Genomic DNA, 26,865 nt, shown 5'->3' with positions numbered 1-26,865 from the left:
GCAATTTAGGAATGAAAGGATACATGCTGCCTTATCGTGTGTGTGGCAGAGTGGAAGCCTAGAGAACTAGGCAGATGTCAGCTATTGTTTGGCTTTATAGATACTAAAAGCTTTATCCTTTAGGCAACAGAAAGCAATCAATGAGTCTAAAACAGGGAGTAATGTCGTCAGATTTGCATTTTGGGAAAAAAATGGCATCAGTATTCAGAATGGGACAAGATTGGAATTAGAGAAGAACATGCTACGGAGAATGCTCTAATAGTCCTGGTGAGAGATGAAGGTCCAAATTAAGACAGTGACACCAGAGATATTGAAGAGAGAATGAATTAATGAGATGTAAAAGAGGACCTGGTTACAAATTGGATGTGCTTTGAGATGACTGGACAGATCTTGCATGTACTGGATAGATGATACTTGGGAGACAAAGTAAAGGATGAGTCCCATGGAATTTAACATGCCTATGGGCAGGATGTCTAGGTGAATATGTCTAATAGATGGTTATGTAAGTCTACAGTGTAAGAGAGAATTGGTGTCAAATCCTGGGGATCCCAATCTTGAATGAATAAATAGAAAGAGAGCCAGAAAAGGAAACTAATTTGAGCAAAAAAAGAAAAATAAAGGAGGAGGATGACCTAGAGAAAGTTAAATCATAGAGAAGAGAATGGTCAATAGTATCAAATGCCACAGATAGAAACAGTAGAGCCTAAAAATTCGACAGGATTTGACATTACTAGGATCTTGGTGAAATCTGTTTTAATTAGAGATAATGATTGTTTTACACACTTAACTGTGAAGGGAAGTGAACTGGTAAAATAACTGGTTGGTTAAGTGCAGGGAGAAAATAGAACAAAAAATTTTTAATGAAAAAAATATAAATTATGCAGAATAGACACAGGGGATTGTTGTGATAGTTAATAAAATAATGGTGGTTATAAAATACTGTATAACCAAATACTTAGTATTGTAGATGTTTGATAGACATATGTACCAAAGTACAGTGCTAAGCTGCAAGCTTATCACATCATAAATACTCAAGAACCATTTAATGGATTGAATTGTATTGGGTTTCCAATAACAAGTAAATAATCATCTTCTGTGCCTTGGAATAATTCAAAGTTTAATTTGTGTATTTACTTCTTATACAGGTCATCGGACACTATTTATTGGAGTTCATGTGCCCCTGGGAGGAAGAAAAAGCCATCGACGTCACAGGCATCGTGGTCATAAACACAGAAAGAGAGATAGAGAGAGAGATTCAGGACTAGAGGATGGAAGGGAGTCACCTTCCTTTGGTAAGAATCTTCCTCTTTGTTTTAATTAAATTTATCATTGTAATATTATACTTGTTTAGACAATCCATAATGAGCAGTAATGCTTCATACTCATAAAATTGTTTATACCTTTATAAAAGATGTTGGGCAGTTTGAGGAAACGTGGGAGAGAGAATGTTAAATCTTTTTCTCTTGTGCATCTGTTTTGTGCAGGTGAGAATTAGCTTAGATTTGTGATTGAGGAAATATACTTAAGTAGTAGAATTTATTGTATTAATTCTTTTGTGTGTGTGTGTGTGTGTGTGTAATAAAGTTTTATTAAAGTATAAAGGAGCTAGAGAAAGCTTCTGACATAGGCATCAGAAGGGGGCAGAAAGAGTACCTGCTTGCTAGTGTTAACAATGAGGTTATATAATCCAAAGAATGTCTGGAGGTTGTAAAGACCTCATCAGACCTACTCCCATAATTTACATTTTAAGATAACAGAAGGTTGAATCCAAAGACTGTCCTTAGGCAGGATACATTATTGTTATATAATCCTAAGGAATGTGGAGAAAGAAAAAAAGTTTGTCCTTTCTTCCTCCTTGCGAATTCCAGACCCCTCTCTCCTTAGGGACCCCTAGACTCCCTATCAACCTGCCTAGGAACTGACTCTCTCATTCCCCCCTTTTCTTTTAGGAGAATTATGTTGCCTAGGGAAAAGGGGCGTTGTTCTCATTCCATAACTGCTTCCGAGCTGACAAGGGGCGTTGTCCCTAAATTGGTGAGGCAACATATTCTCCTAATCCTCATATTGAGGATATCTGATCCAGGGGCCCCAAATAGTTGTTGGAGGAAGCTACGGCAGTAGCAGGAGTTTGAGCAACCATTTGCAACTTAAAAGCTTTCATGCGGCCAGAAACAAATCCAGTTATACAATTACAGATGCAGGCAACATAGTCATTAAAACAAGTTAAAATCGAAATTAAAAGTCACATTATGTCCATAGTTAAAGTACAAAGTGTTGCACCAGTCCACTTTAGGGTTGGTAGATGTCATCAGATGAAGAAGAGGCATCGCATGTGATTGTTGTCGAAAGTATTCACAGACTTGGAGAAAGTCTTTTCCTTGAAGTGGGGATGTCCACCACGGGAAGCCTTCCACTGACGAAGAGGGGAGCGCTCCGCAGACCCAGCAGTTAGACCGATTGTGGAATGTAGCATAGGAGTGAGCCCAGGACAGGAAGACATTGTCTTGAGGATCCAATGGCAGACTCAGGATTTTTGGAGTCAGCAGAAGTAGACTCACATAGATTATCAGGCCCATCCGCTGCCCTTTGCTTAACTCTAGAGCTCGGGTCAGAGCCACAAGCTCCGCTAACTGAGCACTGGTTCCCTGGGGGAGAGATTTTGCTTCCAAAACCTGTTCAGCAGTCACCACAGCATAACCTGCTTTACGCTTTCCATCCCAAACAAAAGAACTGCCATCTGTAAATATTTCCATGTCAGGATTGTCTAATGGGGTATCCTTTAGATCCTCCTGAGCTGCATAGTTCAAAGTTAGGAATTGAGAACAATCGTGATCAGGTGTTTCATTTTCCTTCTCAGGAAGGAAAGTGGCAGGATTTAAATTTCCACAAACTTGAAGCTTAGTTACTGGTCCTTCTAACAACAATGACTGATACTTAAGAAGCCTACTGTCTGTCATCCAAATATTAACCTTAGAATTTAAGATTCCACTCACATCATGAGAAGTCAGTACAGTAAGTTTTCGTCCATTAATTATTTAAAATAATAGTGCTTGCTCTAAATTGTTTGAAAATCCAGACAGAAATGTCTTTATCAAGTTCCCATTTAAACTACTGCTGATGCTCTTCAAATTTCACTCTTAAGATGTGAAATTTCTACTATTTTAAGTGTTATTCTTTTGAAAGTATACAGTTGACCTTTGAACAATACAGATTTGAAGTTGGAGTGTCTACTTGTACATGAATTTTTTTTTCAATAGTAAATACCACAGCACTACGTTGTTCGTGGTTGATTGAATCCATGGATATGGAACCAGATATGAGTGACCATAAATTATATATGAATTTTCAACTGGGAGGAAGGTCAGTTCCCCTGATTCTCACATTGTTCATGGGTCAACTGTATACAGAATATCAAAGCACATTGATATGGAAGTTACTAACAATTCCTGAGTGCCTTGAGAGTCTGTGTATATGACATAATTAAGAACTTGACTTTCAGTTGTCTGACCGTCCCATTTCCTATGACCTCTTTCACTGAGCCTTGTTCACTTACTCACCTGTAGTCATGCCTCCTCTGAAGTCACTAATGCATTCATTTTGCTCTCTGACCACAGCTTCTCTCATTTGCTTGTTCAACTACTTGGCCTCTCTCCTTTTTTTTTTATCCATGTTACATTTATTTCCTTATCCTACTCTGATTTCATGGCCAATTTTAGTAGTACTTTTGCTAATATTCTAAATTACCTTAGGTTCCCTGTTTTAGTTTTATCCATACCTTCACCTCTAAACCATATTTATGTTGGGGTTCCTCCATGTGCCTACTTCCCCTGGTAGGCATGCTCTGCAAGTTGTAGTCATTCAACAGGCAGATTGTAGCAATTTAAATTCATTACTCAAGTGGGAATTCCCCAGTGGCCCAGTGGTTAGAACTCAGCGCTTTCACTGCCAAGCTGGGTTTGATCCATGGTCAGCACAGGTGTGCCAAAAAAAAAAAAAAAAAAAAATGTTAGTAACCGTGAACCTTCAACACTTTCTCCCAATTCTATTGCATTTTTTCAATTTTTGTAATAATTATTTTTCAATCTCCTTCCTTCTCTAACACCTCTTTTTTCATAGTCACTTAGCAGCCGCTTTCTACTTCAAAAGGAAAATATGTCACTAGAAAGAATTCACTCACCTTCCCTCCCATATAGACATAAACATACACCTATATCTGCAACTATGTTTTTTCCACTTTAACAATAAGGGAGTTTTCAATTATGTTTATTTCCTATTCCCTCCCACCTGGAAATTTACACAATTTATAATCTAGTTGATTTCTTCTTCTCAACTGGATTATTCTTGTCATCTATCCTTCCAACTTCCTCAAACCCACATTCCCCCGTCAGATTGTATTCAAATATGAGGTTAAGTTTGCATATTAAGTTTAGGGTAACAATTTTACTTTTAATACTTTATAGGCATTGCTTTATTCAATACCTAGTTTTGCTAAGTGTTGCAGAGAAGTTTTTAGTCTCTATATTTTTTCATTTTTTTAATTTATTTATTTTAAGCTTGAATGCTTATAGACAGTTTTTGGGGTTGTTTTTTTTGCATTCTCTTATTTAAGAAAACTTGCTAAGATAGGCCTAATGGTGAATATATTAAAACGCCTTTACAGTCTGCACACACTGATGTATTCCATTTAGAGAACATTTTCTTGTCTTTTCTGATTTTGTTCCACTTACTTTGGTCTCTTCTTTGTCAATTATTAATACATCTGCACCTTGGATTACATCTGCATCTTGGATTTATGATATCTGCTCTTTGTCCTTTTTTTGTAGCTTGAAGTTAGTCTCTCATTATTCGTTTGATTATCTGCAGTATCAGTTCTACATTTTACTACTTCTATTAGGGGTTTTGATTTTGCTGTTGTAGTTTTGGTTTTCTTGAGTTAATTTCTTATCTCATGTGATTTTTCTTTACATTTCCTCCTGTCCTTTCCTAGATTTTGGTTTTCCTGCTTGATGAGCTTCCCCGGTGGCTCAGATAATAAAGCATCTGCCTGGAATGCAGGAAACCCAGGTTTGATCCTTGGATTGGGAAGATCCCCCTGGATAAGGGAATGGCAACCCATAGCAGTATTCTTTTTTTTTTTTTTTTAATTATTTTAGTTTTGGCAGTACTGGGTCTTCCTTGCTTTGTGGCCTTTCTCTAATCGAGTCAGTGAGGACTACTCTTCGCTGTGGCTCACAGGCTTAATCGCTCTGCAGCATGTGGAATCTTCCTGGACCAGGGATCTAACCCGTGTCCCAGCAGAGTTGGCAGGTGTATTCTTAACCACTGGACCATCAGGGAAGTCCCCACTCCAGTATTCCTGCCTGGAGAATCCCATGGACAGAGGAGCCTGACAGGCTACAGTCCATGGGGTTGCAAAGCATGAAACACCACTGAACGACTAACACTTTTCTTGCTTGAGAGCCTGTTTTTAGTCCTTTGATGGTCTCCGTTATTTCTGGACATTTTCTTTTGATTCTGCCCTTTTTTTTTTTTTAATTTTATTTTATTTTTAAACTTTACAATATTGTATTAGTTTTGCCAAATATTGAAATGAATCCACCACAGGAAGCAGATAATTTTCAGGGGTATGATCTTCTTTGGGGCCATCAAGATTATTTGACTTTCTATTGATTTGTAGTGTTTTTACAGGCTCCCAGATTTTTTACTTGGCAAAGATATCCATACTATATATGTCCAGCTTTATCCTAAGAGTGCTTACGGAGACAGTGCCCTCAGCGTGCTGTTTGTCTCCATTGTTGTGTATAGTTATGGGCATTAAAATTCCCCAGATATATTGTACTTATGTCAGAGGTAGATTGATTGATAGTGGGGAACATATAAAGAAAAATACTCTGAGTCTCCTACACTAGCATGTTGCAAGGATGGTCATCTCTGAATTAGTGGGCAGAGAGTGGAGGTACGAAAGTGTCTCCCACATTTTTAGGGCTTTTTGTTTCATGAAGTGGGGTCTGGGAGTATGATAAAGACAAAGCTGGGTAGATTTCTCTTTCTCCAGCTCCGTCTGTGTAGTTAGGAAAGGCTCCTTCATAAACTCTAAGAATGGAATATCTGTTGGAATTAGCTTTCATGGTTACTTTGAGTTTTCATTCTCTTCTAATATTGGAGGAAATATATTCATATTATCTTAAAAGTGAGTAGTAAGCAAACAAAAATAAGCTTGCTCCCTCTGCTTCTGTCGTTTTATTCTTTTTTACCCTTATTTGGATACATTATGCCAGTTTTTCTAGAACAGTGGCCCTCACCTTTAAAACCCAGGAATTTTAAAAACATTTTGATGGCCAAATCCCATACTGATCAGAATCTTTGTGGGTGGGGCATAGGTATTTTTAAAAGTACCTCAGATGATTCAAAGCCAAGATTGAGATCCACTGTTCTAGATACTTTGCTGTTCAAAGTGTGGTCATGAGCCAGCAATATTAGCATCACATTTGAGCTTAGAAATACAGAATCTGAAACCCATTCCTAGACCTATTGAATAGGAATCCATGCATTAACGACAACCTTAGGTAATTTATATGCCAATTAAAATTAGACAGACTCTAGAATATTGCTTGTCAAATCTTGTTACATGTTAGAGTCACATGAAGAGCTCTTAAAAAATATTGATGCTCAGAGACTTTTACTTACTTAATTTTGGGTGTTTCTCTAGACACTGGTATTTTTAAAAAAGTACCCAGGTGATTAATATCCAGCAAGGATCAAGAGCCATTGATCTTAAGAGAGTCCTGCTTCTTTATTTGGTGAAACTTGGCAATAAGTCAGGTGAGCCAGAGTCTCGCTCTGTTGTGTTAGCCACTGTTTTTGGATGCCACCTATTCCTTCTTCCCCCAACCATCTGAGTATCTTTATTGATATTGAGACCTAAGATGTGTTTTATCAGGGACAAATGTTTGGCACTCTGGTGATCTCTAAGCAGTAGAACTTCCTAGATTTCACTTTTTTTTCAATTTCTTCAGGACTAATAATCTGCTTTTATTCCTATCCCACAGTCAGTTTAAATGCATTGATAATTTAGTACTCAGCTATATGCTAAGACTGAAACCATGTTATGAACACCATTCCCTTGATTTGGGCTTTGATAGTCAGCATAGTGTGAATATATGTGATTACTATTCTGAAGGCTTCAAAGAAAATTTCTGACTACTTAAGAAATATTTATTTTACTTGGAAAGATTTCCAAGAAAATGGTTTGAATGCATGCCTACAAGTGCTTTAAAATGATTAAAAATTCAGCTTCCAAAGAGGTATGGGTTAGAGGAGAGTGTAAGGAAGCATCAGGTTCCTCTGGTGGGCTTCCAGAGGTTTTATATTGTAAATTGGAGTGTGTGTCTATGGAGACATGGAATAATTTGGACTCATATTTCTGGAGCAAGGATCAATTTAACAAAAAGATTTTAGTGTAAATGTTTGAATTTTGGCACTCCTAAAAATTTTGTTTCTCCAGTGTATGAAAAACATCCAGAATCCCATTTTATTATATGACCCTGTCACATAAAGCGATGCTGTTAGGAACTTGATTGTGTTAATGCTGCATCCAGGGAAAACTGAGCAGGCCTTGCTGAAGCCAAAGAGCCTGCTCAAGTCACAGGCCTGGGACAGCTGGGTCTAGTCCGCCAGGGCCCATGGTTGGAATGTGATTTCTAGGTGAGTCCAAAGACAGACCCAGCTTCTGGCCGTGCAGTAATGGTGGTGGTGATACTTTGATTATACAGGAAACTTTTTTTTTTCATTTTTTATTCTTTTTTATATTCTACTTTTATCTTATTTTTACAAACCCTTGTGTTGAGGGCTGACTTTCAATAGATCACAGCGAGGGAGCTGCTCTGCTACGAACGAAACCCCGACCCAGAAGCAGGTCATCTACAAATGGTTTAGCACCCGGTTGCCCATGAACATGGGGTGCCTGATGGGCGAGGGGGCAGTCGCCTTTCTGGCCATGCCCTACTGAAAACTTTTGATTCTTGAAGTTAAATTCAACCTACTTTTGTTACTGCACTTAAACACAATTGTTTGTATAAGAATGTGATGACTAATTAATTTTTCTTCATACTGTAATCAATTTCCTAGTGACAGAAAACTGCTAAAACTTTACATCTTGTTATTTTTAATGTCATCTTTCATTCACCTAATATAATTTAAAATTATATTTTCAACTGGTAACATGGATGAATTGTTTAAAAATAAGTTTAAAGCGTAAGCTTGAAGTCAGTGAAAATATAAAAGATACTGAGGGAAATTCAGAAAATTCAGAACACTTTAATGTTAATTTGCTCCTCAGCCTCCCAACAAAGAATATAACAGGAATATGTACATTATAATTAGTTAATGTATAAGCATGGAAATGAATACTAAAGATATATACTTTATTAATTGCTTATTTAAAATATGGTACTCAAAGGTACTATGTGAATTAACACAACCCTGGAATTAGGCTTGGGATTTTTCTTTTCTTAGATGTTAAATTGTATACATGCTTTAGGACAAATGAAGCAAATACAGAAAATGTCTAAGTTCAAATCTGTTTATTGATGGCAATGGCTTTCTGTCCTATTTAACTCGCAGCTGGCTGATAGAAGAGAATATCAATTAGTTTTTTTTTTAAATATTTTTAATAAAATATAACACAAATATTTATAAATGTTAAAACAGAAACGCAAGTGTACAACTCAATGATTTATCACAGAGAAACATCTGTGTAACCGTTAATTCGGCTAGTGCTCCAGAAACCTATTTTGTCCTCACTCCCAGTTACTCTCTTGCTTCTCCCCAAAAGGATCTCTAGTCTGTCTTCTTATATTGGGTGTCCTGCCTGTTTTTGAATTTTTTATAAATGAAGTCATACAGGAGGTATATGTGTCTTGATCAGTTGCTCAACAGTGTGTTGCTGCTGCTAAGTCGCTTCAGTCATGTCTGACTCTGTGTGACCCCATAGACGGCAGCCCACCAGGCTCCCCCGTCCCTGGGATTCTCCAGGCAAGAACACTGGAGTGGGTTGCCATTTCCTTCTCCAATGCATGAAAGTGAAAAGTGAAAGTGAAGTCGCTCAGTCGTGTCCGACTCTAGCGACCCCATGGACTGCAGCCTACCAAGCTCCTCCACCCATGGGATTTTCCAGGCAAAAGTACTGGAGTGGGGTGCCATTGCCTTCTCTGAACAGTGTGTTATTGGGATTCAAAATGTTTTTGACTGTAGCTTTGGTTTATTCATTTTTATTATGGCATAGTGTTCATTCATTTGTAAATACCATGCATTCTACTATTTATGGACATTTAGATCATTTAATTTTTGGAGATACTATGAAGAACGGTGCCATGAACATATGTCTCTTGGCTCTTGGTGCATATATGCATTTCTCATACCTAAGAATGAAATTATTTATTACTGAGTCATAGGATATGTGTATTTCAATTTTAGTAGATGATACCAGTTTCCAAAGCAGGGTACATGTCTATACTTTCACCAGTGAAGTGTGAGAGTGTTTGTTGTTTACATTCTAACTAACAGCTGACAATTTCATTCTATTAACATTAACCATCTGATCAGGGGCATAATGGTATGTCATTGTCTTAATTTGCATTTCTTGATTACCAGTGAGGTTATGTAACTTAGCATTTGCCTTTTGGCCATTTGGATAGTCTCTTCTATGAAGTGCCTATTCAAGTATTATGCTTGATTTTCTTTTTTGATTGTTTTTTTTTTTCTTTTTGATTTGTGGAAGTTCTTTACATATTATGGATATAAGTCTTTTGTTTTCACATTTCAATTATCTTCCCACACTTGTGGCTTATACTTTCATTCTTTTAATGATATTGTTTGATGTATCTACAGATTCCAGAAGAGGCTACTAAGAGGCTGAGACCCTTATTCACTAGCGTAGTTTTCTATATTTTGTAATTTATTTCCATTATAATTTTACTAAATACAGAAACAAATCCTTATCTTAATCTATTAGAGCCTTAGCTACAGTTTGTATTACAATGATCTATGGACAGAGCAGCCTGGCGGACTATATAGTCCCTGAGGCTGCAAAGAGTAGGACATGACTGAGCATGCAGGTCAGGATGTTTTCAGTGGCTATCTTAAAAATAAATAAAATAGCTATCAACATAGAAAAATATTTATGCTTAGAAATTTTTTTCTTATATTGATATTACTATAATTTACATGATTTATGTCATATAATTTTAAGTTGAATAGACATTTAAAAGGTCATTGAATAACATTTTGAACATTTGCTGTGTTGAAACATAATCTGAATTTCTTTTTAAGACATTAAAAATATGGTGATAGGATGATCATAAAAAGATTTTTGTGAGCATAATGCAATATCTGTAAAATCATTTCTACTTTGAAGAATGAAAAGCCAGATACAAGAAGTTCTATTTATTTAAAACCCAAATAAAATATCTTTTGTCTAAGAATAAATTATCTACTTTTAAAATGATTTCCTATGCTATTATCATTGTGTCTTTGAGAAGTCTTTTAAATATATGATACCCTACCTCAGACTTTCCAAACCTCTTTATTCATAACTGTGAGGTTCTTATTTCTTCATATTATTTCATGGCTCTGTTGTGATGAGTGATCCTTGTGCTTTATTAGGGGAAACACTAAGAAGTCTTAAACATAAGGTTCCTGCCCATAGTAGAGTTAGGGAGATGGGGTACATGGTAAATATTACAGATCCCCAGATTACTGATGCAGAATACACTGAAATAAGTCATTGAAAACAGTGATGAGAGAAATTGTTTCGAAAGCATGAGAAACAATGCCAGTGTTGAGGCATGGCTGCTCTGGACTGTGATAAGTGAGTTAGTAGTTAAAACAGACTGTTGTGAGATACAAAACTGCTATGTCTTGTCACATGGATTATGTCTAATAGAAAAATATAATTGATTTCTTAGTGTAACTCTAAAATTGCAATTTTTTCTCTTTTTTTATAGCTATTTGAAACTCTGATTTAAGTTTTTTTTTTTTGGTCCAGAGCAACCAGTCATAAAGGTAACAGGCTGTCTTGACTCTGATATTGGGTTTAGTATTTATTATTATCACCCAGATATTGTGCTTTTAGTAAAAATATAATATTAGCATCTTACTTCAGATAAACTAAATCATAAATGTATCTGCCACACTGTAATTTCCTTAAGGACATTCATGGGGATTCAGCAGCCTCATTTCAAAATCAACATTCATATTACATCTAGGAAATTGGCATCTTCTTTTGAAGTAGTTAAGCTGGAGACTTGTCTATTGACTTAATTCTTATTCATTTTGCTGTAAAATTTAGTTAACAAATTTCTTAAAATATTTAGTAATAAAACCAAATCTTACATATTAGCATTCTAAAAGAGAAATGTTTTGCTAATGCCTGAAGCAAATAAACTATGTAAATGTAGCTTCTTTTTCCTTTTTTTTATAATTTCTTGAATATATGTCATTATATATGTGATACAGTGGTGCATATTGGTGGGAACAATTGAACAATTTGACAACTGAGGTGTCCTACATTTAAAACCTTTATTTTTTAGAACAGTTTTAGGTTTACGTCAAAATTCCCAGGAAGGTACAAAGAATTCCCATATACTCATTGCTCCCACTCCTTGTGTCCCCTACTATTAATATTGCTTACCAAAATGATACATTTTTACCAAGGATGAACCCGTGTAGACACAGCATAATCATGTCCAAAGCCATAGTTTACCTTAGGGCTCACTTTGGTGTTGTATATCTATGGGATTGAACAAATGTATAATGGCATATATCTGTCATTTAAATATCATACAGAATGTTTTAATGCCCTAAAAATCCTCTATATTCAGTCCTTAAATCCCACTCCCACTTCCAACAACCACTGACCTTTTTACTCTCACTGTAGTTTTCCAGAACGTCACATAGTTGAAATTGTACAGAATGTAGCCTTTTCAGGTTAGGTTCTTTCACCAACTAATACACATGTAAGATTCCTCCATGCCTTTTCATAGCTTAGTATCTCACTTAACTTTAGCATTGAATAATATTTTGTTGTCTAGATGAGTCATAACATATTTATCCATCACCTACTGAAGGACATCTTGCTTTCTTCCAAGTTTTGGCAATTATGAATAAAGCTGTTATAAACATCCGTGTATAGAGTTTCTTTGGTAGGCATAAGTTTCAACTCCTTTGGGTAAATACCAAGTAGAGCAATTACTGGATCATGTAGTAAAAGTATGATTAGTTTTGTAAGAAGCTAAGTCATCTTCCAAAGTGGCTGTAAGATTTTACATTTCCAGCAGCAGTGAATGAGTTTCTGTTGCTTCACATCCTTGCTGGGATTTGGTGTGGTTAGAATTCTGGATTGGGGGCATTTTAATATGTGCATAATGTTATCTCGTTGTTCTGAATTTCCCTGATAACATATGATGTGGAGCATCTTTTCATATATTTATTTCCCATCTGTGTATCTTCTCCGGTGAGTTACCCATTAAAATTGTTGACCTGTTTTTTAAAAACAAGTTGTTGGTTTTATTCAGTTCAATTCAGTCTTGTCCAACTCTTTGCGACCCAATGAACTGTAGCATGCCAGGCCTCCCTGTCTATCACCGACTCCTGAAGTTTACTCAAACTCACGTCCATTGAGTTGGTGATGCCATCTAACCATCACATCCTCTGTCGTCCCCTTCCCCTCCTGCCTTCAATCTTTTCCAGCATCAGGGTCTTTTCCAATGAGTCCATTCTTCGCATCAGGTGGCCAAAGTATTGGAGTTTCAGCTTAAGCATCAGTCTTTCTGATGAATATTCAGGACTGATTTCCTTTAGGATGGACTGGTTGGATCTCCTTACAGTCCAAGGAACTCTCATATTGGTTTTATTAATGTTGAGTATTAAGATGTCTTTGTGTATTTTGGATAACTGTCCTTTATCAGATGTGCCATTTTCTAGTCTGTAGCTTGTCTTCCAATTTTTTTTAACATTGTCTTTCATTCATGGATAGTTATCTTTGGTGCTGTATCTAAAAAGGCATCACCATACTCAGGGTCATCTAGGTTTTCTCCTGTGTTATCTTCTGAGGGTTTTATGTGTTTGTGTTTTACATGTAGATCTATGATCCATTTTGGGGACTTCCAGGTGGTGCAGTGGTAAAGAATCCACCTGCCAATGCAGAAGGCTCAAGAGATGTGGGTTTGATCTTTGGGTGGGGAAGATCCCCTTGAGGAGGAAATGGCAACCCACTGTACTCTCACCTGGAAAATCCCACGCACAGAGGAGCCTGGTGGGCTACAGTCTCTGGGGTTGCAAAAGAGTCAGATATGATTGAGCACACACACACACACACACACATGATCCATTTTGAGTTTATTTTGGAAAAGTGTTGTAAGGTCTGTGTCTAGATCAGTGTTTTTGCATGTGGATGTCCATTTGTTGAAGAAACTTTACTACTCTGGCTCCTTTGTCAAAAATCAGATGACTATATTTACAGAATTCTATAGTTGGGCTCTTTACTCTGTTCCATTGATCTATTTGTCTGTTCTTCTGACATTATCACACTGTCCTGATTGTTGTAGCTCTATAGTAAGTCTTGAAGTTGTGGAATGTCAGTCTTCTAACTTTGTTTTACTCCTTCAACATTTTTTTGGCTATTCTGGGTCCTGTGCCTTTACCTTTCCATATAAACTTTAGAATCAGTTTGTTGGTGTCCATAAAATAACTTGATGGGATTTTGATTGGGATTGCATTAAATCTACAGATCAAGTTGGGAAGAACTGTCATCCTGTTCTTCCATAATGTCTCATCCATTAATATTGAGTCTTCTTATCCATAACATGGATGTTATAGCTCTTTTATTATGTTCACTGCATTTTCAGACTGAGTGATGTGTGTCCTTTTGAGTAGTTTATTGCTCAGACATAAAGAGATATTATATGAAAATGCTCGATCCATAGAAGATATTGATACTTTTAAAAATCTGACTTTTTACCTTGTTTTATAGTCTCACCATAGCCAAACACTTTATAATTAGCATGTGAGTAACTAAATCAGTTTGAGTAACATAACTAGTAATGAAAAGGTTAAAGTTTGCAAAAGAACTTGCTTATTTCCAATTATGATTCTATTAGTGGGTTTCTTCCTATAGTATAACTTCGTAAATTTGATTTTAAGTAACCATTTGTTGAAAATATGGTCTATATTCCAATAGAAATAGTTTATTTGTGATTATAAAAGTAATATATGGTCTTTGGAATTCCAGTACTGTTGAATATTAAGCTCTTAGAATCCTATTACTCTCAGTCCTCATCAATGATTCTACAGCATCTGACATTATTGACTTGTTCTTTTTTACCTTGACCCTGTTATACTACTCTCTTCATCAAATGTAAGTTTTATAAGGGCAGAGGGTTTTTTTCTTTCTGTTTATGTCTGTCTAATTCACCTGACCAATGGAAGGTGTTCATTATATATTTGTTCAGTGTACCAATTCTTTTACATATCTATCTAATCCTTTTCTGATTTTTAACTCCTCTTCCTCATCCTAAATATTAAATCATATAATTCCCCTGATACTGAGCCTTCTCTTGTCTTTCATTTCTGAGTCCTCATTCGTTGTAATCGTATTACTTCTCTAGTTACGTGCAACCTGTGTCTTTACCTCTGACCTTGTCCTCTTTACTGAATCAAATATCCAGCAGTCCTGTGACCATCTTTATATCTTTGAACTATAATCACCTCAAACTCAGCATATCTAAAAGATGTCTCCTGTGCTCTCAGCCTACAATACTGGCTCCTCATTCTGACAACCCTTTTTCCCCGAGTTTTGTTGAAAAATAACTTATACCTCATGGTATAAGTACATGATGGTTTGCTTTACATATGTTGTGAAATGACTGCCATGATAGGTTTAGTTAACATTCATCACAGATGAGAACTCATAGAATTTACGTAACAACTTACTTACATATCATAAAGCTGTGTTAAGTATAGTCATCATGTTGTCTATTACATCCCTAGTACTTACAACTGGAAGTTTATACCCTTTGACCATTTTTTCTCCACTTTCTCCTCTTTGTACTCCATACTGCTGGTAAGCACAAGTCTGAACTCTTTTTCCATGAGTTTAGCTCAGATGGTAAAAATCTGCCTGCAACGCAGGAGATATGAGTTCAATCCGTGGGTCAGGAAGATCCCTTGGAGAAGGGAATGGCTATCTATACCAGTATTCTTGCCTGGAGAATTCCATGGACAAAGGAGCCTGGTGGGCTATAGTCCATGGGGTCACAAAGACTGAGCAGCTAATGCTTTGGTTTTATTGTTTTGTCTTTTTTTAGATTCCACATATAAGTAAGATCATATATTAATAGTATTTGTGTTTCTCTGTCTGACATTTCACTTGGCATCTTCAAGGCTCATCCATGTTATAACCCTCTTTCAATTAATGGCGCTAGTATTTTTCTCATTCTCCCTGCTTCAAATTCTAAACCTCTCTATTTTGACATGGCTATATTTTCATTGTATCCATCCCCACTACCACTAGAATCAGCATCAGTCATCATTAATAGTATTTGTATGATGCTTTATAATTTTAAAAGTATTTTTTGCATGCATTATTCTTCTTTAGGAACTTGATCCTATCTTCTTCTAGGAAACTAATTCTGGCAGCTGGAAATATTTTCTACTTAAAGTATTTAATTTGTTATCGAGCAGTAAATTTTAAATTGCAATTAAGGAAAGTATAATAAGGAGAAATATAGAGTGCTGTGAATTAAGATAACAGGTGCCTGACTTAATTGTTGCATATGAGTGCTCATGTGTGTGTGTGTGTGTGTGTTTTATGAGTCTGATTAGGTAGGCTTGCCAAAGTATATTATAGTGAAGTAGATGATGAAAGATACAGGAGATCTAGAGGAGACAGTATGTGCAGTGGCCCTGAAATGGGAAGGAACATGCTATTTTTAAAAATCTGAAAGAAAATTAAGGTACCCAGAGTGGAATTACAAGGCAGAAGCTAAGGCTATTAAGGTAGGCAGAAGCAAGGCCCCACTGCAAACATTTATTGATACAAAAAGTATGAGACTATATCATATTTTATATTATATGTATCTTTTTCACTTTGACTTCCAAAATCCTCACAGTTGTGACTTAATTATAACCTAATCCTTTAAATTACTTATTAATTTGTTTATTTTCACAAAATATTTAATATTATAGACTTAAGTGATTACTATGGTTTGTTACTGATTTATTCATTCTCTTGTGTTTTAAAAAATATTTGAAAATACCAGATATTTTATTGTAATAGCACTGAATTTATAAGATGGTTTTCCACTATTGGGCTTTTCCATTAATATAAATATATTCATTTATTTAGGTGTACTTTTTTTTTAGATTTTATTTTATTTTTAAACTCTACATAACTGTATTAGTTTTGCCAAATATAAAAATGAATCCGCCACAGGTATACATGTGTTCCCCATCCTGAACCCTCCTCCCTCCTCCCTCCCCATTCCATCCCTCTGGGTCGTCCCAGTGTATCATTCAATAAAGTTTTATAATTTTCATCACAAGTATATTGATTGAACATATATTTACCAGGTAACCCAGCAATTCTACTCCTAGGTATTTACCCCAGAGAATAAAAATTTACACTCGCACAAAAATTTAGAATATTTATAGCAGTTCTATTCATAATTGAAAAACTGTAAATTTAATATCCCTAAACAAATGAATAGATAAGCAAAACAAGGTACATTCATATAATGGACTATTACTTAGCAATAAAAAGAATGAATTACTGATATATTCCATGACACAGATAAATCTCAAAACCTTAAAGGCATATTGGTAAGTGAATAACAGTCTCTAAAAGCTATACACCATATGTTTCCACTTGTATGGCATTCTGGAAAAGGCAAAACTATAGCAGTAGGAACCAGATTAATGGTTGCCAGGGGTGAGGGGAAGGATAAGGGTGTAATTGCCAAGAAGCCTCGCAAAGGAGTTCTTTTTGGTAAATTATACTCAGCATAGTTTTAATATAAGTGAATTTTATCATAGTCAACTCTTCTGAATATGACCATAAAGGGAAGAAATGTGATAAGAGAAACTGTGCGTGTATGTATGAGAGATGTGGAAATATTTTCCATGATGCTTAAGTAATCCAAAATAATCATCACATTTGATTTTATCTTTGATAATATAGTACATTATTAAAGTACTATCAAATATAGCATATCAAATATAGTACTATCTTTGATAATATAGTATATTATGTAATATAGTACATTATAGTACATTATTACTCTATTATAGTATAGTATAGTAAAATATAACATATTTACATTTTATGTGTTTATGATCCCATATTTTACTGGACTTAATGTAATACTGAATTTGTCTTCATTTCTCAAGTCTACTCTGGATGAGTGCTGCGGTGGGGGAGATGTGAGTAGTGTGGAAGGTGGTAACTGAGACATTCGCAGCTCAGGGTCTTGTTGATGCATGTTCTTGTCTCTGGTATCCATAGACACCCCATCACAGCGAGTACAGTTTATTCTTGGGACTGAGGATGATGATGAGGAGCACATTCCTCATGACCTCTTCACAGAACTCGATGAGATTTGCTGGCGTGAAGGTGAGGATGCTGAGTGGCGAGAAACAGCCAGGTGAGGAATTTTTGGTTGAAGGGGGAAGTGATACAAAGAATTTTCATACTACCAGAAAAAAGAGATTTCTGTTGCCACAATTTTGCAGACATCCATCAGTGCTGCTGATTTCTGAAATTGCTAATCTGGCCTGGGCATGTCCTATAATGGCATATGGGTCAGAATGAGATCCGAAGGCTGTAATTATAGTAAACAGTGACGCAGAATCAGCAGCAGCTGCAGTCTTAAAGATAAACAGTAGCATAATTTGTGTGTCATCAAAGAAACAATAGCTATCTAACAGTAATTTATTTGTATCTTTTCAACTATTAACTTGTGCTCCAACTGGTGATATTATGTGGGACTTTTTAAAAGAAAGGACAAAAATTTTAAGAGATTTTAGTTGGAGTCCTGGACTTATGTACTATTTGTTGAGGGTGAAAATATTTGTAATGTGTTTCTATGAAATGTATACTTTTAAACATAGTGGTTTTAAAAAAATAATTTTTAAGAGATCACTTTTTCTGTCACTTGTAATGAATATTTCTATATTGCCATTTGATGGCTTGTGATAAAAGAGCAATAAATTTGCATCTATTTATTTATAAATACAATAAATTTATTTGAAAAATAAATAAATTTGCGTTTATTTTTTCATTCTTCTTTTCTTCCGTATTTGCTCATTTATTTAACAAACACTTATATTCTATTGTGTGCTAAGTTCAACAGAACAGCAACAACAACAAAAGTCTTAGCGAATACCCTGGCTGTTCAGTGGTTAGGACTTCATGCTTTCCCTGCAGAGGGCCAGGGTTCAGTCCCTGCTTGGGGAACAAAGATCATACAAGCTGCTCTGTGCAGCCAAATAAGAAAAACAAACAACTTAGATCTTGCTTTTATCAACCTCACCTCCAGTGCAGGATTTAGATCAGTAAACAAAGTTGTGAATACTGTATAATGAATGCTGTGATCCAGGTGTGCACAAGGAACTGCAGGCATACATAGCTGCTAAGTCACTCCAGTCGTGTCCGACTCTGTGCGACCCCATAGATGGCAGCCCACCAGGCTCCCCCGTCCCTGGGATTCTCCAGGCAAGAACACTGGAGTGGGTTGCCATTTCCTTCTCCAATGCATGAAAGTGAAAAGTGAAAGTGAAGTTGCTGAGTCATGTCTGACTCTTAGCGACCCCATGGACTGTAGCCTACCAGGCTCCTCCATCCATGGAATTTCCCAGGCAAGAGTACTGGAGTGGGGTGCCATTGGTTAACTATAAAATGGGAAAGACTAGAGACCACTTCAAGAAAGTTAGAGACACCAAGGAAACATCTCATACAAAGATGGGAAAAATAAAGGGCAGAAATGGTATGGGCCTACTGGAAGCAGAAGATATTAAGAGGTGGCAAAAATACACAGAAGAACTATACAAAAAAGATCTTCATGACCCACATAAACACGATGGTGTGACCACTCACCTAGAGCCAGACATCCTGGAATGCGAAGTCAAGTGGGCCTTAGGAAACATCATTACAAACAAGCTAGTGGAGGTGATGGAACCCCAGTTGAGCTATTTCAAATCTTAAAAGATGATGCTGTGAAAGTGCAGCACTCAATATGCCAGAAAATTTGGAAAACTCAGCAGTGGCCCCAGTACTGGAAAAAGTCAGTTTTCATTCCAGTCCCAAAGAAAGGCAATACAAAGAATGTTCAAACTACTACACAATTGCACTCACCTCACATGCTAGCAAAGTAATGCTCATAATTCTGCAAGCCAGGCTTTAGCAATACATGAACCGAGAATTTCCAGATGTTCAAGCTGGATTTAGAAAAGGCAGAGGAACCATAGATCAAATTACCAACATCCGTTGGATCATTGAAAAAGCAAAAGAGTTCCAGAAAAACATCTATTTCTGCTTTATGACTGTGCCAAAGTCTTTGATTTCAGTGTTGACCATCTGGTGATGTCCATGTGTAGAGTCTTCCCTTGTCTTGTTGCAAGAGGGTGTTTGCTATGACCAGTGTGTTCTCTTGGCAAAACTCTATTAGCTTTTGCCCTGCTTCATTCTGTACTCCAAGGCCAAATTTGCCTGTTACTCCAGATGTTTCTTGGAGAAGAAATGGCAACCCACTCCAGTGTTCTTACCTAGAGAATCCCAAGGAAGGGGGTTCCTGGTGGGCTGCTGTCTATGGGGTCTCACAGAGTCAGACACGACTGAAGCGACTTAGCAGCAGCAGCAGTAGGAGCCAGGTGTTTCTGACTTCCTACTTTTGCATTCCAGTCCCCTATAATGAAAAGGACATCATTTGGGGGAGTTAGTTCTAAAAGGTCTTCTGGTCTTCATAGAACTGTTCAACTTCAGCTTCTTCAGCATTACTGGTTGGGACATAGGCTTGGATTACCGTGATATTGAATGCTTTATTGACTGTGCCAAAGCCTTTGACTGTGTGGATCACAATAAACTGTGGAAAATTCTGAAAGAGATGGGAATACCAGACCACCTGACCTGCCTCTTGAGAAACCTATATGCAGGTCAGGAAGCAACAGTTAGAACTGGACATGGAACAACAGACTGGTTCCAAATAGGAAAAGGAGTACGTCAAGGCTGTATATTGTCACCCTGCTTATTTAACTTCTATGCAGAGTACATCATGAGAAACGCTGGGCTGGAAGAAGCACAAGCTGGAGTCAAGATTGCCAGGAGAAATATCGATAACCTCCGATATGCAGATGACACCACCCTTATGGCAGAAAGTGAATAGGAACTAAAAAGCCTCTTGATGAAAGTGAGAGTGGAGAGTGAAAAAGTTGGCTTAAAGCTCAACATTAAGAAAACTAAGATCATGGCATCCGGTCCCATCCCTTTATGGCAGATAGGTGGGGAAACAATGGAAACAATGAAACTTTATTTTGGGGGGCTCCAAAATCACTGCAGATGTGACTGCGGCCATGAAATTAAAAGACACTTGCTCCTTGAAAGAAAAGCTATGACCAACCTAGACAGCATATTAAAAAGCAGACATTACTTTGCCAACAAAGGTCCATCTAGTCAAGGCTATGGTTTTTCCAGTGGTCATGTATGGATGTGAGAGTTGGACTGTGAAGAAAGCTGAGCACTGAAGAATTGATGCTTTTGAACTGTGGTGTTGGAGAAGACTCTTGAGAGTCCTTTGGACTGCAAGGAGGTCCAACCAGTCCATCCTAAAGGAGATCAGTCCTAGGTGTTCATTGGAAAGACTGATGCTGAAGCTGAAACTCCAATACTTTGGCCACCTGATGAGAAGAACTGACTCAGTAGAAAGGACCCTGATGCTGGGAAAGATGGAAGGCAGGAGGAGAAGGGGATGACAGAGGATGAGCTGATTGGATGACATCACTGACTCAATGGACATGAGTTTGAGCAAGCTCCAGGAGTTGGTGATGGACAGGGAAGCCTGGCCTGGTGCAGTCCATGGTGTTGCAAAGAGTTGGACATGACTGAGTAACTGAACGGAACTACCAAATTTTAGTTTTACATATTGCCAGAGATCTTTTTCAGATATAGATTCAGGAGGGCTCAGGGACAGAGTTTCGGATCTTGCATTTAAACACTGTTTGATTCCTGTGTCAGGAAGATCCCCTAAAGATCCTGGGAAATCCCATGGACTGAGGAGCTTAGGGGGCTACAGTCCATGGGTTACAAAACATCAGACAGGTCTGAGCACCCATACATTTAACTCTAGCCATAGAAAAGTAAAAAAGCAAGAGTATTGTTCTATTCTTATTTATAGTATCTCTCCTCAAAGGCAATCACTGTTAATTGCTTCTTGTATATTTTTTCATAAACATTTTAATGCCCACATCTGCATGTAAATGTATGCCCTTTTTATGTTTATATAAGAGGAATTTATATTGTGTTCATGCCTTGTTTTTTTGACCTAATATATTTGGATCATTTTCCACATTATCAGTATAGATTACTCAGTCCTTTTAATCTATTAATGACTGCATTACATTTAATTATATGGATGAAATTTATTTATTCAGCCAGTCTTTATAAGGATTTAGATTGTTTTATTTATTTATTTTTGCTGTAATAATCATTTACACATATATTTTGGCATTATTTTGTAGGTATTTATGTAGGATGACTTTTTGACAGTGGGATTTGTATATCAAAGAGAGCAGACTTTTTACTTTTGTAGATATTACAAAATTGCCTTGATAAAACATTTTGGTAATTTGCACTTTCTTCAACAATGTATGAGGATTCTTATTTCCCTCAAACCGTTGCTACCGAAAATCATCAAACTTGTAAAAATTTTAGCTAATTTTATAGGTGCAAAATTTCATTGTTTTAATCTGTATTTTTAATTATTAGTGAGATTGAATATCTTTTCATATGTTTTTATGTTTTTCTGGAGAACTAGCTGTTTATTTCCTTTACTGGTTTTATTTCAAGTCATTCATTTTTGTTATTTGTGTTTTTTAATGCCTTAAAACTAGGGTATGTTATTCTGTGTGAATTACCCTTTTTAATGAAAATATATATATAAATTAAATTCTTTCTGATGCTATTATAATATTTTAAATATAGAACTAAATTTGAAACAGTTTTTATTAATATATGGCCTGTAAAATTTTAAGATTAAGAACCATCTACCTAATTTTTTTCTTTGAACTGCATCAAAACATAAGTACTATTTTCAAAGACATAATATATGTGCTCATCTTTTTTGATGACAGAAAAACAATATATGATAATATTCTCCACCAATTAGTTTTATAAATTTTGCTCTTTTATGATGAAAAGTTTTTGATAAGGAATTTAAAGTGCAGACCTCCCTGTTTAAGGCTAGAATCATCCATCCTCAACTAGTTCTAAGAAACAAGTGTTCCTGGCTGACTTAAACAAAGAAGATTGATGGTTATGATGACTGTACAGCTCTGATTACAGTTTCTTTAATCAATTGCTGAGAATTACTTCTTGGCAGCATTTTTTAAAAAATGTATTTCTTCTTTCTCATCCCTCAGAATAGAGCAGAGAATTAGGAATATGTGTTCTGACGTAAAAATCTAGGGTTTTTTACCTTCTAGATCAAATGGTGATCTATTCCTTTTAAACACTAACTTCTTGTAACTTTCCCACTCTCTTCAAGCTAGGAGATAGCAGAGTAATACCAGAATCTAGCTCTCTGCCTATCACAGTTGAGCAGGTAAGGTTTTATCATGGTCTAATGGATTAACTTGAACGACATTTTATTCTAAGTCACCAAAATATGTTGCTACTTATTTATAAAGAATGAAAGAGATGATCTAGTTAATTATTAGTATTATCTAATATTATTAGATAGGGCCTGTGTTCTTAGCCCTGCTTCTGGTGCATATATTTGAGGTTCAAATAAACATCTGATAAGCAGTCAAAATAGTAACAGACATTGAAGAGAAGAGTAGTAAATTTTGGCTGAGGCACAATACTTCAGGAAAGAACAGAACATATTTATTGAGGACTTAGAAATGAAGTAGGTTTTAATGTGGTGAAAGTAATTTTGTTCTGGACAACCTAGTTCATCTAAAAAGACTAATTTTAGTTAATTCATGACTCTGAGTTTTCAAATGCAGTTTAATTCTAATAGATCATTAGCCTAACCATTTGAACTATTTCTTTCTTTTGATTAGTATTCCAGGGGTAATTAATAATTTTCTACCCTAATAGTAGAAATTAAAAAGGATATTTTATCAGTACATTGCACCTGCCACATATCACACCTAGAATTTTCATGCCCACTGTTGTTGCCAATTAAAGCTTAGGTAAAGTTTTAGATTTTGAAGCTAAATTTTGAATCATAATTATTTAATAAATGTTTGTGAAAACCAGCTGTTCACTTTTAAAGACCCTAAAAGAAGCCATATGGCTGGGCTCATGAAATCAGCACAATTACAATGTCCTGCTTATAAATAGCATGTAATGTTATTAATAGAAAAGTACGCAAAGGTACCACAGCTGTGCAATTGTGGAAACATGTTTGACTCACTGTGGTTGCCCTTTAAAATGTTTCCCACAAATGAGCTCAGCAGAGGCAAACCAAGGGGTAGCAGTTAGGCCTTTGATACATAGATGGTAATGTGGAAAAAGATGATTAAATCAAACCAATTTTATTCATGATGTGAAGGTATTCAATATTCAAAATTGGTAGAGGTTCAAGTCAGCAAGATTTTTCAGTGGAGTGTGAGGTGTGAAAATAATATGGGTTAAGAACAGCTAATGTCAAAAAGGATGAGATGGCTGGATGGCATCACTGACTCGATGGACGTGAGTTTGAGTGAACTCCAGGAGTTGGTGATAGACAGGGAGGCCTGGCATGCTGCAATTCATGGGGTCGCAAAGAGTCAGACACGACTGAGTGACTGAACTGAAATGAATGTCAATAAACTCTAACTTTGGATATATTTTATTTTCCCTTTCCCCTTGAAATAGGCACTTTATGATCACATATTTTATTCTCTAGCCCCTATCCTAACCATGTTCCCTTTTAACCCTCAATATCCTTAACTCTACTCCATAAAAAGATGTTTTCTCTTGAAAATTCATGACTTTCCCCAAGGCTATGATTTTAGATGATACAGTAACTCCCTATTTGGATAGAATCAGAGAATAAAATTATTAGAAAAGTTAAACTGAATTAGTGAGAATAAAATAAACAGAAAGAGTTAAATTCCATAGAAAAAGTCCATTTCTAATTTACAGAAGAATTTTATTTTGTAGATTTCTTATATGTGTATTGTAGAGGAGATTATCATCAACTTAATCCTCAAAGAATTCAGGAAACACCTATTTTATGTTGTTGTTGCTTAGTAGAAAGAGATTCCAATGTGTTAATTACGGATGAAAACAGACCCAGACTTACTGAAGGAAATGAAAATAAACTCAAAGAGTTTAAATCCACCCTTCCCCCATAGAAAATATCATGCAATTGGCCTACAATTTCAGTTTTTCTTATTGTCTTTCACATCTCATTCATTCTCGTGAGACTCCTGTTTGCTTTGGTTTGCTAGTCAAACAAGTGTCAGCTGAGTTTATTTGAAAACTGAAATAAATTACAGCAGTTTAGGTCATTAACTGCAGTCAGGCATTTTGCAACTGACAGTATATTCAGTGACTACAGATCTTGAAACAGGATTTGGTGTGTTCTCAGGCCTGCTAATTTCTATCTTTAGAGTATGAAATGGAATGAAAAACAGAAAAGAGAGATATACGTATATATCTTTAAAATATATTCATTTAAATATCTTTCAAAGCTTTTGGCATCATTCTGGAGTTGGCATAAAGCACTGAATCTTGAAGTGTTTAGTAACTTGATATTTGTAACTCGTGGGTTCCTTTTTATGGGAAGCATCTGATGCTTCCTCCTGTAATACTCATAATGGTTATATCAAACCATCCATGCATATAACTTATATTTGGTCATCCAAACTGCATGAAACTCCCAAGAGTCTCCATTCTTTTCTGAAAGACCAAACCCTCAATTTGAAGGAAATTATTCTAAAGGAAGTAGTTTTGTTTTTAAAATGTCTTTTCAGAAACACATAGATCAATGGAACAGAATAGAGAATTAAGAAAGACTAACCCAAGTTCTGTGGTGTTGGAGAAGACTCTTGAGAATCCCTTGGACTGCAAGGAGATACAACCAATCCATCCTAAAGGAAATCAGTCCTGAATATTCATTGGAAGGACTGATGTTGAAACTCAAACTGCAATACTTTGGCCACCTGATGCAAAGAGCTGACTCATTTGAAAAGACCCTGATGCTGGGAAAGATTGAAGGAAGGAGGAGAAGGGGACGACAGAGGATGAGATGGTTGGATGGTATCAATGACTCAATGGACATGAGGTTGAGTAAACTCTGGGAGTTGGTGATGGACAGGGAGGCCTGGCATGCTGTGATTCATGGGGTCGCAAACAGTCGGACACAATTGAGCGACTGAACTGAATCCAAGTTCAGCTAAGTGATTTTTGACAAAGGTGAAGAAAGAATTGTCTTTTCAAAAAATGGTACTAGCACAGAGTTCTATAAGTAAAAAAAAAAAAATTAACTTCAATCTAAACTTCACAGTGTACACAATATTAATTCAAAATAAATCATAAATCTAAATGTAAAACATAAAGCTATACAAACATTATGGAAAATGTAGGAGAAAATCTTCAGGACCAAGGGCTAGAAGATGAGTTTTTAGACATGATATTGAAAGCACAATCTTTTAACTAAAAGAAAATATTTTAAAATTTGACTTCATTGGAATTAAAAACTTTTTGCTGTGAAAAAAACAAAACCTGTTAGAGGATGAAGACAAACTACTGACAGGGAGAAAATATTTGCAAACCACATATTTGACAAAAATATTGTATCTAGAATAGGTAAAGAGCTTTCAAAGTTCAACAGTATAAAAACAAATCAATTAGGAAAATGTGCAAAAACAAGTAAATAAACAAAGACCTTTCAGAGAAGAGATACACATTGCAAATAGAGATATAAGCAGTGTTCAAAATCATAAGTCATGAGAGAAATGTAAATTAAAACCACTGTGAGATACTACTGCACACCTAATAGAATAACTAAAATAAAAAAATAGTCATAATAGCAAATGCTGATGAGGATTCAAGAGACTGGATCTCTCCGCTATTGCTGGCACCAGTGTAAAATGGTAGCACTATTCTAGAAAACAGTTTGACAGTTTCTTATAAAACTAAGCATGTACTAGTGAATAAGACTCAGCAAATACAGTCTTAGGCATTTACCCTAGAGAGATGAAAACACATTCACACAAAAATCTCTACATGAATGTTCATAGCAGCTTCATTTGTGAAAGCAAAAACCTATAAACAACACAAATATCCTTCATTGGGTGAGTGGTTAAATAAACGGATACATCCATACAGTGGAAAACTTTTCACCAATAAAAAGGAACAATCTACTGATATATACAACAACTTGGATGGATCTCAAAGACATTGTGCTTTAGTGAAAGATGTCTATCTCCAAAAGTTGCAAACTGTATAATTACACACTTAGCCAACAAAGGTCCATCTAGTCAAGGCTATAGTTTTTCCAGTGGTCATGTATGGATGTGAGAGTTGGACTGTGAAGAAAGCTGAGCGCTGAAGAATTGATGCTTTTGAACTGTGGTGTTGGAGAAGACTCTTGAAAGTCCCTTGGA

The 26,865-nt window shown here is 36.1% G+C and overlaps 1 protein-coding gene across 9 annotated transcripts in view; it reads left to right on the top strand.

Moving 5' to 3' along the window:
* The window catches only part of SLC4A10 (solute carrier family 4 member 10), a 344,973-nt gene that overhangs the window by 161,291 nt on the left and 156,817 nt on the right, over positions 1-26,865 (top strand). For all 9 annotated transcript variants that reach the window (XM_025275927.2, XM_006074289.3, XM_044934690.1 and 6 more), the window contains 2 exons: positions 1,146-1,292; positions 17,558-17,696. In XM_025275927.2, coding sequence (XP_025131712.1) covers positions 1,146-1,292; positions 17,558-17,696 — 286 coding nt within the window. The remainder of the gene's footprint in view (positions 1-1,145; positions 1,293-17,557; positions 17,697-26,865) is intronic.

This window comes from Bubalus bubalis, chromosome 2 (assembly GCF_019923935.1).
Source record: "Bubalus bubalis isolate 160015118507 breed Murrah chromosome 2, NDDB_SH_1, whole genome shotgun sequence".
NCBI classification, from domain to species: Eukaryota; Metazoa; Chordata; class Mammalia; order Artiodactyla; family Bovidae; genus Bubalus; species Bubalus bubalis.
The sequence above is the reverse complement of the archived record's forward strand: the minus strand, read 5'-3'. Positions and strand labels throughout refer to the sequence as shown.